The 15,875-nt window shown below is 47.3% G+C and overlaps 1 protein-coding gene across 3 annotated transcripts in view; it reads right to left on the reverse strand.

Annotated features, from left to right (window-relative positions):
• The window catches only part of PSKH1 (protein serine kinase H1), an 86,004-nt gene extending 70,179 nt beyond the window's left edge, over nt 1-15,825 (reverse strand). For 2 of the 3 annotated variants that reach the window (XM_006278090.4, XM_059713631.1), the window contains exons 1-2: nt 15,753-15,825; nt 204-1,231 (exon numbers count right to left, since the gene is read on the reverse strand). In XM_006278090.4, coding sequence (XP_006278152.3) covers nt 204-1,151 — 948 coding nt within the window. In that variant the 5' untranslated portion in view covers nt 1,152-1,231; nt 15,753-15,825. Of the gene's footprint in view, nt 1-203; nt 1,232-2,473; nt 2,561-15,752 lie in introns of all 3 variants that reach the window. The other variant, XM_019488968.2, reaches the window with a different exon arrangement.
• Nucleotides 15,826-15,875: the final 50 nt, after the last annotated feature.

The raw sequence follows: 15,875 nt of genomic DNA on the forward strand, positions 1-15,875 counted from the left end.
AGATATGAACCTGTTATAGAGGCCTGAAAGGGTAAACAGGTGACTGGCTCCAACATGAAAATCCAACTTAAAAGACAAAAAGAAGTCCTTCCTGAAAGTCAGCTAATGCTCCCTAATGCTTCTAATCACCTCTCTGATGGTCTCTTAGTTAGAAAAAACACTTTGTTTGGATCCCCATTTGGTTCAGCTTTTGCAACACTCACCTCCCCTGAGTAACTGTACTTTCCTTTCAGGATCTGCCGGTACAAGCGGGTACGGTTGTCATCCTCAAATGGCATAGTCCCGCTCAGGAGGATATAAGAGATCACACCCAGTGCCCACATGTCGACAGAATTGGTATACGGTTTCCGGACTAAGATCTCTGGGGCAATGTACTCTGGTGTCCCACATGTAGTCTTCATTAGACAGTCATCTCCTTTCTTCCGGGCACTTGCCAACCCAAAGTCTGTGATCATGATTTTTGAATCTGTTCCAGGATGGTAATACAGCAAATTCTCTGGTTTTAAGTCCCGATGCGTGATGCCCAGTGTATGCAAGTACTTGACTCCATCCAATACCATCTGCAACACACGGGTAGCATCTCTCTCAGTGAAAGAACCTTTGGCAATGATTCGATCAAACAGTTCCCCTCCTGTGGCCAACTCCATCACCATGTAGACCCGATCCTGGGTCTCAAACACCTCAATGAGTTGGATGATATTTGTGTGCCGGACACGTCGCAAGACGCTAAGCTCTGACTCACACACTTCCCTCCCTTCCCGGTACTTGGTCTCTATCATCTTGATTGCATAGGGTTGCTTAGTAGCCTTATGTTCCACTCGCACAACACGGCTAAAGCTTCCTCGACCAATCAGGGCTTTGATGTCATACTTGGCTGTCACTCTGGGGTCAAATTTGGCACGGTACTTTGCCACCTTGTTCTTGCGGGTCTCAGGCTGCTCCAAGTGCATAGGCAGGTGGCCACTGGGATAGGGGTTGGTGTGCCGAGGAGGGGAAGGAGAGCCAGCTTTGACAGGAGTCCCGCCATCGTCCTTGATGAAGTGTTTGTACATGTCATTGTTATGAGCAGTATAAGGCTCTACCTTCTTAACCAGATCTAGCTGAACATCCTTGGGGGGCTCGGGAAGCACTTTGCTTGTCCCACAGCCCATCACTGAATGGTGCTAATCAAGGCATTCTCTCGCAGCAACATCAGCAGCGACCTTATCTGCGACAACTTCCACATTCGAACCTTCCAAGAAAGAGAGATAAGAGAAAGATAAAAAGTAGGAATTGTGGTAGTGAAGATCTGTAACATCAAACTAAACACTGTACAAGACACTCAGGACCCCACTGCAGACTAAGGGTGTATCCACGCTAGAAAGAAAAGTGGAGGGCTTTACACTTGCACTTCAGCCAACATATAGCACAATCCTTGTGAGTACAAGATACTATTACTCTGTGGACAATGGGAAACCCCAGAAGAAAGCCTAATGGGAATCAACTAGCACGGTGCTGTTCAACTGGTGGCCCATGGGCTGCATTCAGCCCATGACAGATTACTTGCAGCCATGAGGCTCCTACACAGCCACCTCTTCTGCTGTTGCAGCCAGTCTTCAAGTTCCCCCTCCCTCCTCCAGCTGCTGCTTCCTGCTTCTACCCCAAAGGATGGGACAATGCAGCACACAGCATGGAGAGCTGAGCATTGGTGCAGAGCCATGTTTGGTGGGGGGGGAGGGAGGAATGTCTGGTGCAGCAGTGGGGGAGGAGGGGGACACAGCAAAATGTGGTGGGGGTGCCCAATGCAGTGATGGGGAGGGGTTGCCCACCTGGGTGCATGGTGCAGCAGGGGGTCAGGGGAGTGTCTGCATACAGCACAGCCCGGTGGCCTGGCCCATGCCTCATCAGGTGCAGCTCCCAGGGACTTAGAAGTCAGATAGCTCTGAATTAGCCCATTCCTCTGGATTATGGGAGCAGTGAACAGTGATCTTTAATGTGAGAGCATCCTCCTTTGTCTGCCTTATGCTTTTGAAGGAAGCCTCAAATATCTCTAATTAAAGGCATTCCACAACCTTCCCTGAAAGCCTATCTAACTGAACTCTTTCTACAGAAATCCCTCACACTGAACTTCACCTTTGGTTTTCCCAGCATTACTTTAAGTCTGCTCTATCCTCATCCATTAACAATAGCTGATATGGACCCAATTTACAACACTGCTCTCCCCGTTTACAAGCAATTCTGTCCCTTTTGTTGTCTCTTCTTCATGCCATGCTAAGCTCCCTTACATAGTTCCAATAGTGCTTCATGCCCAAACCCTTGATCATTCTAGCTGCTCTAGCTGATCGATTTGAACCCATTTTGCTAACTAACACACAAAGACCAGAGTATATTCTAGTCCCCAAGGAATCTGCAAACCCTCTTATTTTTGTATCATCCATTGACTGCACTAGTCTCCAAGGCTAAAACACCAAATAATCCTGGACTTGAAACACACCCCACCAAGAATCCACACGATATCTCCTTCCAGTTGAGCACTGAATGCTTTTTCTGTTCTCCAAGGCTATCCAAAACTGGTTTAAACCTGTAACAGAACAGAAGCTCAGTGTACATAAGCCAGTTTCAAAATGGCCGAAATTAGTTTAAGATAACCTTGGTTCAATGTAGTACCAGACTTAACTGATTCAGGTCAAACCAGTTTATGAACCTTCCGTCCCAGACCCCTTCCCGGTTCAAATTAAATCAGAGTCCCCCAACAATCCCAGCATGCTTTCCAGCCCTGGGCTGGACTCGGCTGTGCTGTCTGCTCCAGAGAGCAGGGCTGGCCCTGCTCCTCTGCTCCCTAGCTGGAGCAGTGAGAGAAGGCTGATAAGGGGGTGGGGGGACAAGCCTGGCTAGGGATGCAGCCCAGTCTGGGGCAGCAAGAAGAGGAAGTGAACACACAGCCAGAGGGCCATACCCTAGTGCCTCCGGGCTTCTGGCCTGAGCCACTGCAAACATGTGGCTGTATTTCCTAAATCAAAGGTAAATGTCTGTTCACTTCTGTTTCAATTTAATCTATGCAACTTAGACTAACCTGCAAAGACTGAATCAATTCAGCCCCAGGCTTTTTGACTGTCTGTATTTTGCCCAAATGTTTAGATCTTGTGTAACCACTTTAGAGAAAAGAACCTATGAAAAGTTTTCTGCGTTAGGCATATACCATCTTCTCCCATCTCTTATTTTGGAGCCAGGCCTGCAAAGGCTGATAAAGGTTGTGTGTTATGATACCAGTCTTACCTGTATGCACTGGGTACAACATGTTGCAGCACACCATGTGCATCCTCTAAAACTCAGTCCCTTTTATAAAAATTTTTTTTTTTTTAAATAATAAATCCCTTTCCCACATACTGAGCACATGCAAGATCATGGTTCAGCCAGGGATGAGGAAGGGGTGCTGCCAGAGGTACTTTTTTGATAGGTTAAGTTGGAGGAAGGGAATTATGAATATGCATCTCCTGCAAACATGGTTGGAGGAGGTCCCACAGTAAAACTAAGTTCCACTATACCACCATCCCACATTATCTGTGTAGACTAGGGAAGGCAATCAAACCTTACCATACTGAGCACCAGAAATAGAAAAATCCCTTAAAAAGTTCCCTTGAAAACAAGGGCAAAACAGGTTTGTGCCCTTTTTTGTGACATATCAAGAAAGCCTTAAAAAAACAACTCCAAAAAGCCACCAAAGTACTTCCATTTCTCTTTTTTCCCCTCCTTTCCCCAGAGCAATCAGAAACATCATGTCTTTTCTTCCCTGTTTTCTGGAAAACTCCTTAGCAGGCCTAGAGAAATGGATTGGGTACATTCTTTGCCTTCCAAAGTTTGTAGCAATTTGAGATAAACAGGTGCTTTCAAATTTAAATGACTTGTATGAAAATCACTTCCCTATACAATCTGATTTCATTTTTGTACGCGCAATGATATAATCCTACTAATAGGATAGCTCTTCCACATTCCAGAGAGTCCTACTCATAGAAGTATATAAAACATAGATTTTTGTTGTAAAAGGTCAAGCAAGAAAAAAAATTCTAACTTTCTTTCTTGTTATAAAGAAGCAATACAAGAACATGCAGCCCCATTTCTCCCCTCTGCAAGTCACTTTTAAAGAGGACTTGAAACCACATTGTAAAAGAAAAAGCAAGGATAACAACACCCCAATGTCATAGATTTCATGATTTCATAGACATTAGACTGGAAGAGACCTCATAAGATCACTGGGTCCAGGCCCCTGCCCAAGGGGCAGGAAGTCAGCTAGGGTCAAAGGATCCCACCAAGATAGGTATCAAAATGTTTCTTGAAAATGTCCAGAGGTGCTTGACCACCTCTGGGGGAAGTCTATTCCAGGCCTTGGTGGCTCAGCCAGTGAAGAAGTTTTTTCCTGATGTCCAGCCTAAAATGGTCTTGCAGGAGTTTGTGACCATTGGACCTTGTCTTCCCTTGAGGTGCTCGGGAGAACAATCATTCCTCCAGATCCTGATGCATACCCCTTATGTACTTATAGGCTGCCACCAAGTCACCCCATAGCCTACGCTTCTCCAGCCTAGAGTCCCATGGCTCTCAGCCTCTCTTTGTAAAGCCTGCTCTCTTGCCCTCTGATCATGTGCGTGGCTGTCCTCTGGACTCTCTCAAGCTTCTCCACATCCTTTCTGAATTGTGGAGCCCAAAATTAGATGCAGTACTCCAGCTGCAGCCTCACCAAGGCCGAGTACAGCGGGAGGATGACATCCTGAGATTTACTTGAGAAGCATCTATGGATGCATGACCCCCACATCTCTTTCGGCTGTGGTGACAGCAAACGTAGCACTTCTGAGCCTGTAAGTGCGATGAGGGATTTTTTCTCCCCCAAGGTAAAGCAACTTGCATTTCTCTGTACTGAACGCCATCAAGTTTTCATTTGCCAACCTTGCAAGCCTATCAAGGTTGGCCTGGATCACACGCCTATCCTCCACTGTGGGCACTCTTCCCCACAGTTTGGTGTTGCCAGCAAACTTAGCCAGTCCACTTCTGACACCAGAGTTCAAATAATTTATAAAGACATTGAAGAGTACAGGCCCAAGAACAGAGCCTTGGGGGACACCACTGGTCACTGTGTGCCATGTTGATTTGGTTCAGTCAACTACTACTCTGGGTCTGACGCCAGTTCCCCAGCCATTGGACTGTAAAATAGTTAAGGCCACAGTTCCCCAAAATTTCCACAAGGACATCATGGGACACCAGGTCAAAGGCTTTTTTAAAGTCCAAATACATTATAACAACCTCTTTCCCTTTGTCCAGGTGATGTGTCACCTGGTCATAAAAGGAAATGAGATTGGTCAGGCAAGGCCTGCCCACAACCCATGCTGGCTATCCCTCAGAATGTTACCTTTCTGTTAGCCTGTTGATATTGTTCCGTTTGATATTTTTTTCCAAGATCTTTCCAGGGATTGAGGTCAAACTGATTGGCCCTGTAGCTCCCCGGATCTTCTGTCCTTCCTTTCTTGAAGATAGGCACTACATTGGCCCTTTTCCAATCTTCAGGTACTTCACCCAAGCTTCACAGGTTCTCAAATATCCTTGCCAGTGGCCGCGCTATATTTGCCAGTTCCTTTAGCACTCTTAGGTGCAATCTATCTGGACCAGCTGATTTGTGGGTGTCCAGCTTCTCAAGGTGTTCCCTCACAAGATCTACACCAATGGTGGGCATATATTCACTCACCCTGGTTATCCCGCATCTTGTCAGGCAGGGTGGTCCCTTTGGGCTGGTGAAAGACCAACAAAGAGTAATCATTAAGCAGACTGGCTTTTTCCTGGGTGTCAATTGTCAGCTGCTCCATTTGGTTTAGCAGGGGTCCAATGATGCCCTTGGGTTTTGGGTTTGTTGTTTTTTTTTACTTCCCAGGTATCTGAAGAAGGACTTTTTATTGTCTTTGATTCGTGTAGCCAGATGGAGTTCAGTTAGTTCAGTTACAGCCTTGGCTTTCCTAGTTCACTCCCTACAGGTGCAGACCAGTACAGAATACTCCTCCCTAGTGGTGTTTCCTGTCTTCCATAGTTTATAAGCTTCTCTTTTTAGATGTAGGAGGTCCATGAGTATGCTGTTGAGCCATAGGGGTTGCTGAGCCCTTTTACTACCTTTCCTACGGGCTGGAATGGATTTCCCTTGTGCTTTTAGGATCATTTCCTTAAGAAGCGACCACTCATCTTGAATTCCCCTCCCTGTCAAATCATAGAATCTCAGGGCCTCGACAACAAGTCTCCTGAGCTTATGAAAGTCGGCTTTCCTAAAGTCAAGGACTTCTGCATTGCTGACTGACTTGCCAGCTTTGCGATGGATAATGAAAGTGATCAACTCGTGGTTACCATCACCCAGCTTCCCTTCAATTCTTAGGTCACTGACTATATTATCCCTTTTGGCCAGTACCAGGTCCAGCAGTCCTTTACCTCTTGTTGGCCCATAAAGTTCTTGAGGCAACCAGAGCTCATCCACACATGTGAGGAAATTTGGAACTGTAAGATTTGGCTGAGTAGTCTTCCCATGAAATGTCCAAGTAGTTGAAGTCTCCCATGACAACTATGCACCAAGAGCATGCAGCCTCAGCCAGTTCCCTAGCAAATTCATGGTCCAGCTCTTGTTCCTGATTTGGAGGTCTGTAGTAGACTCCTATCATTGTATCCCCTTCACCGTGTTCCCCTCATATTCTAACCCAGAGGGTCTCTAATCATGCTCCTTGAGTGCCAATCTCTGCTTGTAGGTAAGTGTACTGCTCCTTCACCCCTCCTCCTTTTTTCAGCACAATCTCTCCTGTACAGGATATAACCATCTATACCCATGGTCCAGGCATAGGAGTCCCACCAGGTCTCTGTTATCCTTATAAGATTGTAGTCATTTCTGTTTAGAAGGACCAGTTCCTCCTGTTTATTCCCCAAGCTCCTGGCATTTGTATACAGGCAAGTAAGTGTGCTGTTGGAGGCCCTAGACTTCCCTACACTCATGGAAAATCTCTGTTCCTGGTAGAAACGGGTTCCCTTGAGCAGACTAACCTGCTGATTTTGTGGCTGATGCTTGGTAAATTTGCACTGGTGGTTGTCTGCCCATCCCCCAATGAGTTTAGTTTAAAGCCCGGTCAAGCAGGTCAGCAATTCTGGCTGCGAAGAGCTTCTTCCCCAATGGAGTGAGGTGGAGGCCATCCCTTCCCAACAGGCCACCACCTCTCCAAAGTGCAGACTGTGGTTGTAGAAGCCAAAGAATTCACAATGGCACCAGCACTGCAGTCTTCTGGTCACTACTTCAATTCGCCTCTTCTTCCTCAGCCTGTGACCCATAACCAGAAGGATTGAGGAAAAAACCACCTGCGCCCCCAGCCCCACACTCCCAGAACCCTGTAGTCATCATAACCCAGCTGGGATTGCTCCGAGCCACGTAATTTGTGCCCACATGGATAAGAAGCATGGGGTAGTGGTCAGAAGGCCAGATAACTTTTAGGATCCTCTCAGCTACATCCTGGATATGGGCCCCTGGGAGGCAGACCTCCTGGGCTAAGGGGTCAGAGCTGCAGATCGCTCCCTCTGTCCCCCTCAGGAGGGAGTGTCCCACAACAACTACTCTGTGATTTTTCTTAGGAAATGGTAGCTGGTCACGTTTCTCTCTCACTTGCTGAAGCTGGCAGCTCTGCTGGCTGTACTGGTTCTGCAAGGGCTTTGTACCTGTTGCACAGGGGGGCGATGACCCTAGCGCAGTGAGCGTTGTGGCTGGTGACAACTTTGTCCAAACCCCTGGCTGGACAGTATGGGACCTCCTCTTGTCTACCCTTGTCTTGGCAGGCAACCTAACTCTTCCCTCTTCTTCCCTAGGGTGAAGGGCCTGGCAGTAGGAGTCAATCTCCTGTTCGCCATCCCTGATGGCACGCAGCCTCCGCACCATGGTCTGGAGCGCCACTATCCGGCACTCCAGAGACTCCAATATGGAGCAAACCTCACAAGGGGAGGTGTCAATGCTCCTGATCCCATGTGCCTGGAGTCATACCTGGCAGCCCCTACAGCCGACAGCCAGGGGCTCCATCTGAGTGGAGGCCGGAACCATGGGTTCCAGCTGGGTGGAGGCCTCGGAAGTACCAGAGTGGAGGGGTCCAGTTACTGGGATGGGGGAATCTTCAGGGTGCAGCATGTCCCCACCATGGTACAGATAGTAGTTCAGGCTACTACAGTGCCAACCCTTCTCTTTAGGCTCACCGCCTAGAGCCTTGTGCCCCTCCTACTCGCCCTCCTGCGTTAACTCCCACATTAACTCGTGCATCAGGCCCAGAGCATGTCTGTTCCCGAGGCTCCAGTCACATGGCTCCTTGGGGGCTGGACCAAGGAGTTAGGGTGGGGGGCCTGACCCTCCTTGGCTCCTCCCAGCTGCCTCCCCGCAGCTGTCTAACTCCCACCCACCACGGGCCCCACTTACCTCCCAGCTATACTGGGAGTCAAGGTTGGTGTCCATGCCTCTGCTGGGGGGGTCACTGAGGGGTCCTGGGCTCATGGGGGTGGGACAGGCTTCCGCCTGTGCATCTTGCTCCAGAGCCAAACCTCAAGTGCAGCTTCTGTCACTGGCAGGCCCTTTTAAATCCGGCACATGCACAGTGGGCCTGCCGCCAGCGTCATGCCACTCTAGGGTCCGAGGGATCCCTGACCCACTGGAGAATGGGCAGGCAAGTGCCCCCACCTTTCCCTAACTCACACGCCGGGCGGCACCGGTGGTGTGGCTCCCTGGGAGGCTGGACCAACTAGAAGCCGGGGTGGGGGGAAGAGAATATGACCCTCCTTGGCTCCTCTCAGCTGCCTCCCTGCAGCTGTCTAATTCCCACCCACTGTGGGCCCATTTACCTCCCGGCTATGCTTGTAAGATTGCCTCACATACATAATAATTACAGGAAACCTAAAAGCTAATTCTCCTTAATTTCTTCTGCATTTGTCCTGTAGTTGTTGATATCGACTGCAGCAGGGGTATCAAACTCATCAGGTCCAAAGCACAGGGTCAATCTTCAGGCCGAACCAGACTCACAGACTGGCCTCACATTCTTGCGTGTGTCCTGGGGTGGCCAGAGTGGACACTGTGTGTGGCTCAGTCCTGCGCCAACTACTCCAGGGCTGCACTGCAAGGCCCCAGAGCCACTGACATAACTAACCTACGCTGCATGGCACCAAAGCTGCTGCCATATGCAGCATGGTTCCGAAAAGCCATGCAGTCACTCCAGGGCTGTGCTGCCTGACGTGGATGCTAAATGACTCTGGGACATGAGCTGGACCAAGCACTGTATGCAGCATGTAGCCCTACCAGCAAGCCCTACATGCTGCCTGTGGGTCATTGCGAGATCCACAGAAAGCAGTGGAGTAGAGGGGTGCAGATGATCCTCCTCCACAAGCCAGATCCAGCTGATGAACCATATCTTTGACATCCCCACTCTACTGTACTGCAAAGACGGGGACTGCAAATGATAAGCCACCCACTCCCACAGTGTACACTGAGATGGGTCTTCCCAGATAACTGACACAAAAGCTAACTTCTAAATTAAGGGCATAATTGCACATAATTTTCAGTCTGCACAGATCTTGCTTCAGATGGAAGAAATTCGTTTTTTTAAATAATTGACTTTCAGTGTTCTGTTCACAGCAATCATTCCACATGTGACTTTCAAATGCAATGTAAATTTAAAAAAGTATTTGCTCTACCAAAACCGTCTTCTCTTCTTTACCCTGACTCTAATTGTTTGGGATGGTATATTGACATTTCCAGAAACTGGTAGATATTTCTGCTGCTCTGTCACAAACAACACATGACACATAAGATCATGCATGGCTTCACCTGTCACTCATCTAAAATCATATTTAGAAAGTCCTTTCTAGGTTCATTTGAAAAGTCACATGGGTCAGACCACAAGTACATTACAGGCAGCTGCTGGAGCTGCTTCCAAGAAGCAAAGCAAACAGACCTTCTGCCCATATCCCCCTACAGCTAGCTGTCCCTGCTCACTGAAATGACATAGAGAAACAGATATGACAAGGCTTGCTGGCATAGTCGAAGGGAATAAACCAGCATTATCATCTCTAGAGACCAAACCCCAACCTTCAACTCTGGCCGCAAGTGAGGGAATCTCCCACCCCAGTCGCTATTTGGCCAGCACAAAACCAATGTACAGTTAGACAGTTTCTGAGACACAAAATCCCAGGATCACACTAGCACAGGATGCCTGCAGTTTAGCATTAATGGCACCTGGCAGAGCTGTGTGTAGGAAATCCAGGACAAACTGCAGGGTGCAGTGCATCATAGAAATGATGTGCACTAACAGAGATGTGGGGGAAAATTGATAGTGGGACTATGAAGAAAAAAAAAAGAGACTTGCAGATCAGTGCCCAGTGATGAAATGACAAGTCAGGACTGGGATGCAGCAGGAGAGCTCCGAGGGAAGAGAGAACCCTGCAAGCATCACAATAAGCCAGTACTATGAGCCTGTAATTTTCAGAAGCAATGATTTCACCAACTAAATCAAAACCAGACTGGGATGTAGGTTTTGCCCTTTAAATCATCAACACCAAGTACCCTCATTGTAAAGTGCACAGCAGGATCAACTGGAGTTTTACCATGTAAACTGTGTTTGAAGATAGAGGTTATTTGCTGGTTTCTGCGTCTCAAAGATCATTTATGTGAGTGCTGGTTAGCTAGGCACTTCTGCCACTAAAAGGGAGTATTGAGTTGTAACAGCTAGCTTTTAAAATACATTTAAAAAACCCATGCCTATTAGAAACTCTCAAAGTGGAACAGGCTGTAAAAAGTCACCTGTTAAAAGATGGACAAGGAACTCACTCACATTCCCCTATCCCCAGGAAATCCCTTGACAGACCCTGATATTTTCAATACCAAAGTCAAAATATGTTTTATTTCAGGTTTGTAAGAACCAAACACCATTTCTGTCTTTTCACCTCAGTGCAGAAAAGTTTTTACACTACTGCAGCAACAACATGGAATTCAGTCTGCTGGAACACAATCTACTGCTGTACCTAAGGGAATACTACTTTCACTCCTCATGTATGCCAAAAAAGTTTGCTGCACTTCAGCAACGGTTTACTTTACAACATTTGAAGATTAAAACAAGATGACTGACTAAGAGTTGGAGGAGCTGCCTACACACATTTTGGCAAATAGCCTGGCAGCTTTAAGTTTCTGCTCTTTGGCTCAATGCCCTGCAGTGTGGTGCCTGAGCAGGAACAGGGGACTATGGGAAAGCTGTTAGCCTCTACATCTGATTGTACCTCTAACCATCATCCAATTTGCCTTCACCCAGGAACCACCTATCCAGCCAATCAGGTCATACAGCTGGCAGAAAGGGTGGCCCAACTGGTCTTCAGTCAGAAAAGCCATGTAGAAAGCATTCTGAAGACATGCACAAACCCATAGTTATAAGACTTCACTTTTTCAAAAAGTATCAATTAAAAACTTTTTCTCCTAACCTAACCTTTACAGACAGGATTAGCAAATCAAATACACTGGTGCTGGCATACCCAGGTAGAGAGAAAATTACACTGACTTCTTGAATTTCACTGCACATTTTAAGGGCCTGTCTACTGAGATTAGTGTGTAATGGGAACTTAAAGTATAAAAACCTAATCCTGATCCTACTACATGTGCAGACATTTATTCCATAATAAAAGGGCCTTATTCCCCCTGAGTTGTAACAGCTAGCTGATTAAAATCATTTTAAAACTCTGATTTTAATCCCCTGTCAAAGTGGACTGACCTGAATCAGAACAAAGCACACTTATTCCAAAATAAGCCTGGTCATAAATGAAGTCACTTTGGAATAACTTTACATGTAGACAGGCCCAAAGTGAGTTTCCCAAAAATAAACAAAGAATGTAATAAGTGAAAAGGCTAAACTTGAGTCTAAATAATCTCAGGTATTATTAGGTACACATCTGAGCAATGTGGCTTCAAAGCACATGAGAATGACCCAGTCATTAAAACCATGTAAACAGAAAAGTTTAAATGTGACAATCAGTTTTGAGGATGGTCTAAGAACAGTGGTTCTCAAACTTTTTTTGTACCAGGATGCATATGTAAACATCAATGGCCAGTCCCAACCCAGTACCCCTCATGTCCAACCTGCCACCTCCCACCCCCAGATCCCCAGTGTGGGGCAGGTGTTTCAGGTATGGGGGGCCCCCCCAAGCAGCCCCTTTCAGGCTGGAACTCTGCCAGCCTGCAAGGGAAAATCCCGTTTCTCACTGTTTTCTCCTCTAAAGGAGAATCTATTTTTAAAGTCTGTTATCATTTTTAAAGTTTGTTTGCAACCCTTTCATACATTCTTGCAACCCACTTTTGAGTTGCAACCCACAGGTTGAGAAATGCTGGTCTAGAAAGCAGAAGAAATCCCTGCCTTACAATGACTACACTAGGCCCAAGCTTCACTGACACATCAACTCCAAGGTTTGAATAATAGACTACACAGATACAATTCTGTGGAACTTTATGCACTGACAAATGAAAGAACTATGGAATTAGGGAGCTTTGGCAAGGAGTGTCCTCCCAGCAAGAAAGACACATTCAGCAAGTATCCAAATAGTGGGAGATGGCAACATGATTAGCCACAATTGTAACCAACAAGAGCTGAGGTAAACTGTATGTTTTAAAATCTACAGGCTTCTTTCCTCAGACATAGTTAGCAACATTAGTCTAAAGTCAGGCAGAAGGCAAGGCAGGGTTAGTCTCTAAGGTACCACCCTGCCCTCCCTTCTGCCAAAATTAGGTCTGAGACTGCTTCAATCAAAGAAGAGTGATTTAAATCCACACATACTTTTCAATGATCCACTAAATTTGAAAACACCAGGACTTGAATGCATAAGAACCCCAACAGCAAAGAATTCTCCTTTCATGACCCAAGTCCTGATCCTAGTGAGCAGGAATGAGGGGGAACAGCTTTGTGGAAGTATCTCACTACTGAATAATTTTCCTACCAGCACAACCTCAGGGGTGCACTTTATTGTCCCTGTCTAGTGTTTATGAATAATCACTTCCAGGACATTTTAAGTGCTATACAAGATAAGGTACAAACCCAGTCCCAACATGCATACTCCCAAAGCAGACCAGAGGTAAATGATGCAAGAGACCATAAATCCCCATATCAAAAGGCTGCTCCGACATGCTGTAATTACACTGCATCAGAGCAGACTTAATTAACTGAGACTCCTGGAGCATGGTAATTACCTGTATGCATTAGCATCCCTGCACTGAAAAATGGAGGCCGGGGGGAGGGCTTTAACTAAAGCTCATTCAATGAGTTTTAGTTAAAGCACCCCCACCACCATTTTTCAATGTGGGGATGCTGATACACGAGACACTCCAGACGTTTTAATTAGAGCAGCTCTCAGAGCCGCTCTAATTAAAGCACCCACCCACACACCCAGAGCACATGCATAAATTCCCTAAGAATTCAGTAGTTAAGTCCCATACAACCTGAAAATAGGGGGTAAAGTGTGTGCTGCTTGGTTCTTCTGTGCTACATACACATTTTCCGCACTGCTTATCTGCCACCACTGGCTTTCCAGTGAGCAAAATTTAGCTTCCTTTCTAGCCAATGTTTAATAATAAATTGTTCAGCATAAGCTGGAAGCTAGATGGCAGGGAGTGCTCCTGTTCTTGACAAGCTGCCCTGCTTGTTTGGTCTGTTTCGTAGTGAGCTAAAGAGGACTTGCCAGATGTCTGTATATTTACCATATACTGCAACAGACTTACTAATGTGTTAAGTTTGTTTGAACAGAGTTGCAGGGACTCTAACCAAAGAAATGCTATTTAGAGCTCTGTGAAGAACTTGAAAAATGTATCGGGTATCTTTTCACAAGCAGTAAACGAAATGAGGATCTCCAGCAGTAAAGTTTTAGACAATGCACTTGTGCTGACAAGGGAAATCAAGCCCCATTCACACTGGCTGAAAAGCTGTTTGCAACACTTGAAAGATGGAGAGAGGGGGAAGGCAGTGGAAGGAGAACAAACTAACTAGACATATTTATTCATTTTTGAAACCAGAAGAGACTACTATGATTATCTACCAGAATATAATCCCATTTCCTGGAATTATGACCAATATTCTTGGTTCCTAAATGCATAGGCGCCCCTGCGGGTTACATGAAATAATGGCCACAAGCTAGCAGAGAGCAGATTTAGATTGGACATTAGGAAGAACTTCTTCACAGTTAGAGTGGCCAAAGTCTGGAACGGGGTCCCAAGGGAGGTGGTGCTCTCCCCTACCCTGGGGGTCTTCAAGACAAGGTTAGATATGCATCTAGCTGGGGTCATCTAAACCCAGCACTCTTTCCTGCCTATGCAGGGGGTCGGACTCGATGATCTATTGAGGTCCCTTCCAACCCTAACATCTATGAATCTATAGCCCTAATCGCATAGCTTCCTTTTCTGAAAGATCATAAATAAAATACAACACTTAAGTATTGTGCTAAGAAGCCATTGAACTAGGAAGTGCTGTGTTGGCCACCATTCATTTTTCTCCTTGTTTTAAATTCTGCCATTCTATGGTGGATCTCTATGCTTGCTTTTCTGTATCGGGTCTAATCCAAACATGAATGACTACAAAAATGCTTTAGTACAACGTACAAGAAATAAAGTAGTTGTGCATGCAGTTAAGTATCCCATTTTGATATAACCACCTCCAAACCCCAAATGCCGATTGTTGCTACATCTGGATTTGCAAGTTCCCCACTAACATTCTCCCACTCTCCGCCCCCCTCCGCCTCATTTAATGCATTATGTAAAATAGGCCAATTGTACAAACACCCATTAGAAGACCCATTAGAGTAGCAAGAGCTGTGACGTACCTCATTTCTACCCCACACAAATCATGACTCTTTAGGACAGAGAACGAAGAGGACTAAGACAGGATGCCTTAGCATTTTTTCCCCTTCTCTATTGCATTCTGCCTTGCCTACCACAGGTTTTAAAACACAGCTATTTGCAAAGCTACTGCTGCACTGGTTGGATGAGTTAATTATGCTGCCAATCAGTGTCAACAAATCAAGAACTTCAGTACAGCTTTCCCCCACTCAACTTCTGACTCTTGCTTGTGTTAGCTTGTGTCATTCATCACCCCCAAACAGCCACTTAGTAACCACCAGAAGCATGGCTTGACCCTAACCTAGAGGACGGGTTCTCATCCTTTTTAGACTCAGGGCACCCTTAGAAAATGCTGGCTCTTTGCTTTCTCCTGGTTTTGACTGCAGAGAAGTAAAAGTGTCGTTCTTCCGCTGCAGAGACCTCCAAGACACCGCGGCAGGTCAGAATGGTTTGAACGGCAGGAATCCCTATGGGTGATCTCCGGGTTTATCTTGTGAAGCATGTCCGCACACCTCACGGCGCAGTTGGTGCGAGGCCCCATGACCCCTGGGAAGGATCTCGGGCAGCCCGATGGAGGGCCCTGTCCTACCGCGGTCATTACAGCAGCCCAGGAGGCTGCCCCCAAAGCCCTCCTGGGAGGACTCCTGATGGGGACCCCACGCTCCGCCCGTTCCCCTGAACCCGCGAAGCTGCCGCCGCCCGGAGGCTGAGGGCGGGATCAGGCCGGGGGGCCAGGAGCTGCCGCCCGGGCCCGATGCTCGGGAGGCGGTCGGGGAGGGCGCTAAGCCTGGCAGTGCCCACACCCACCCCGCGGGCGCCCAGGGGCGGGGCGGGGCGGGGCGGGGCGATTGCCCCTGCGGGCGGGCAGCCCCGCACTCACCTCAGCCCGAGGCTGCTTCAGCTCCAGCCCGGCCCGGCGCCCGCGTCATGACGTCACCTCTGCGCGCCGCGGAGGCTGGGGGCGGGGCCAAGACTCCGGCCTGCGTTTGGCGGAGCCGGACGG

The sequence above is a fragment of the Alligator mississippiensis genome, chromosome 10 (assembly GCF_030867095.1).
Source record: "Alligator mississippiensis isolate rAllMis1 chromosome 10, rAllMis1, whole genome shotgun sequence".
In the NCBI taxonomy this organism is placed as follows: Eukaryota; Metazoa; Chordata; order Crocodylia; family Alligatoridae; genus Alligator; species Alligator mississippiensis.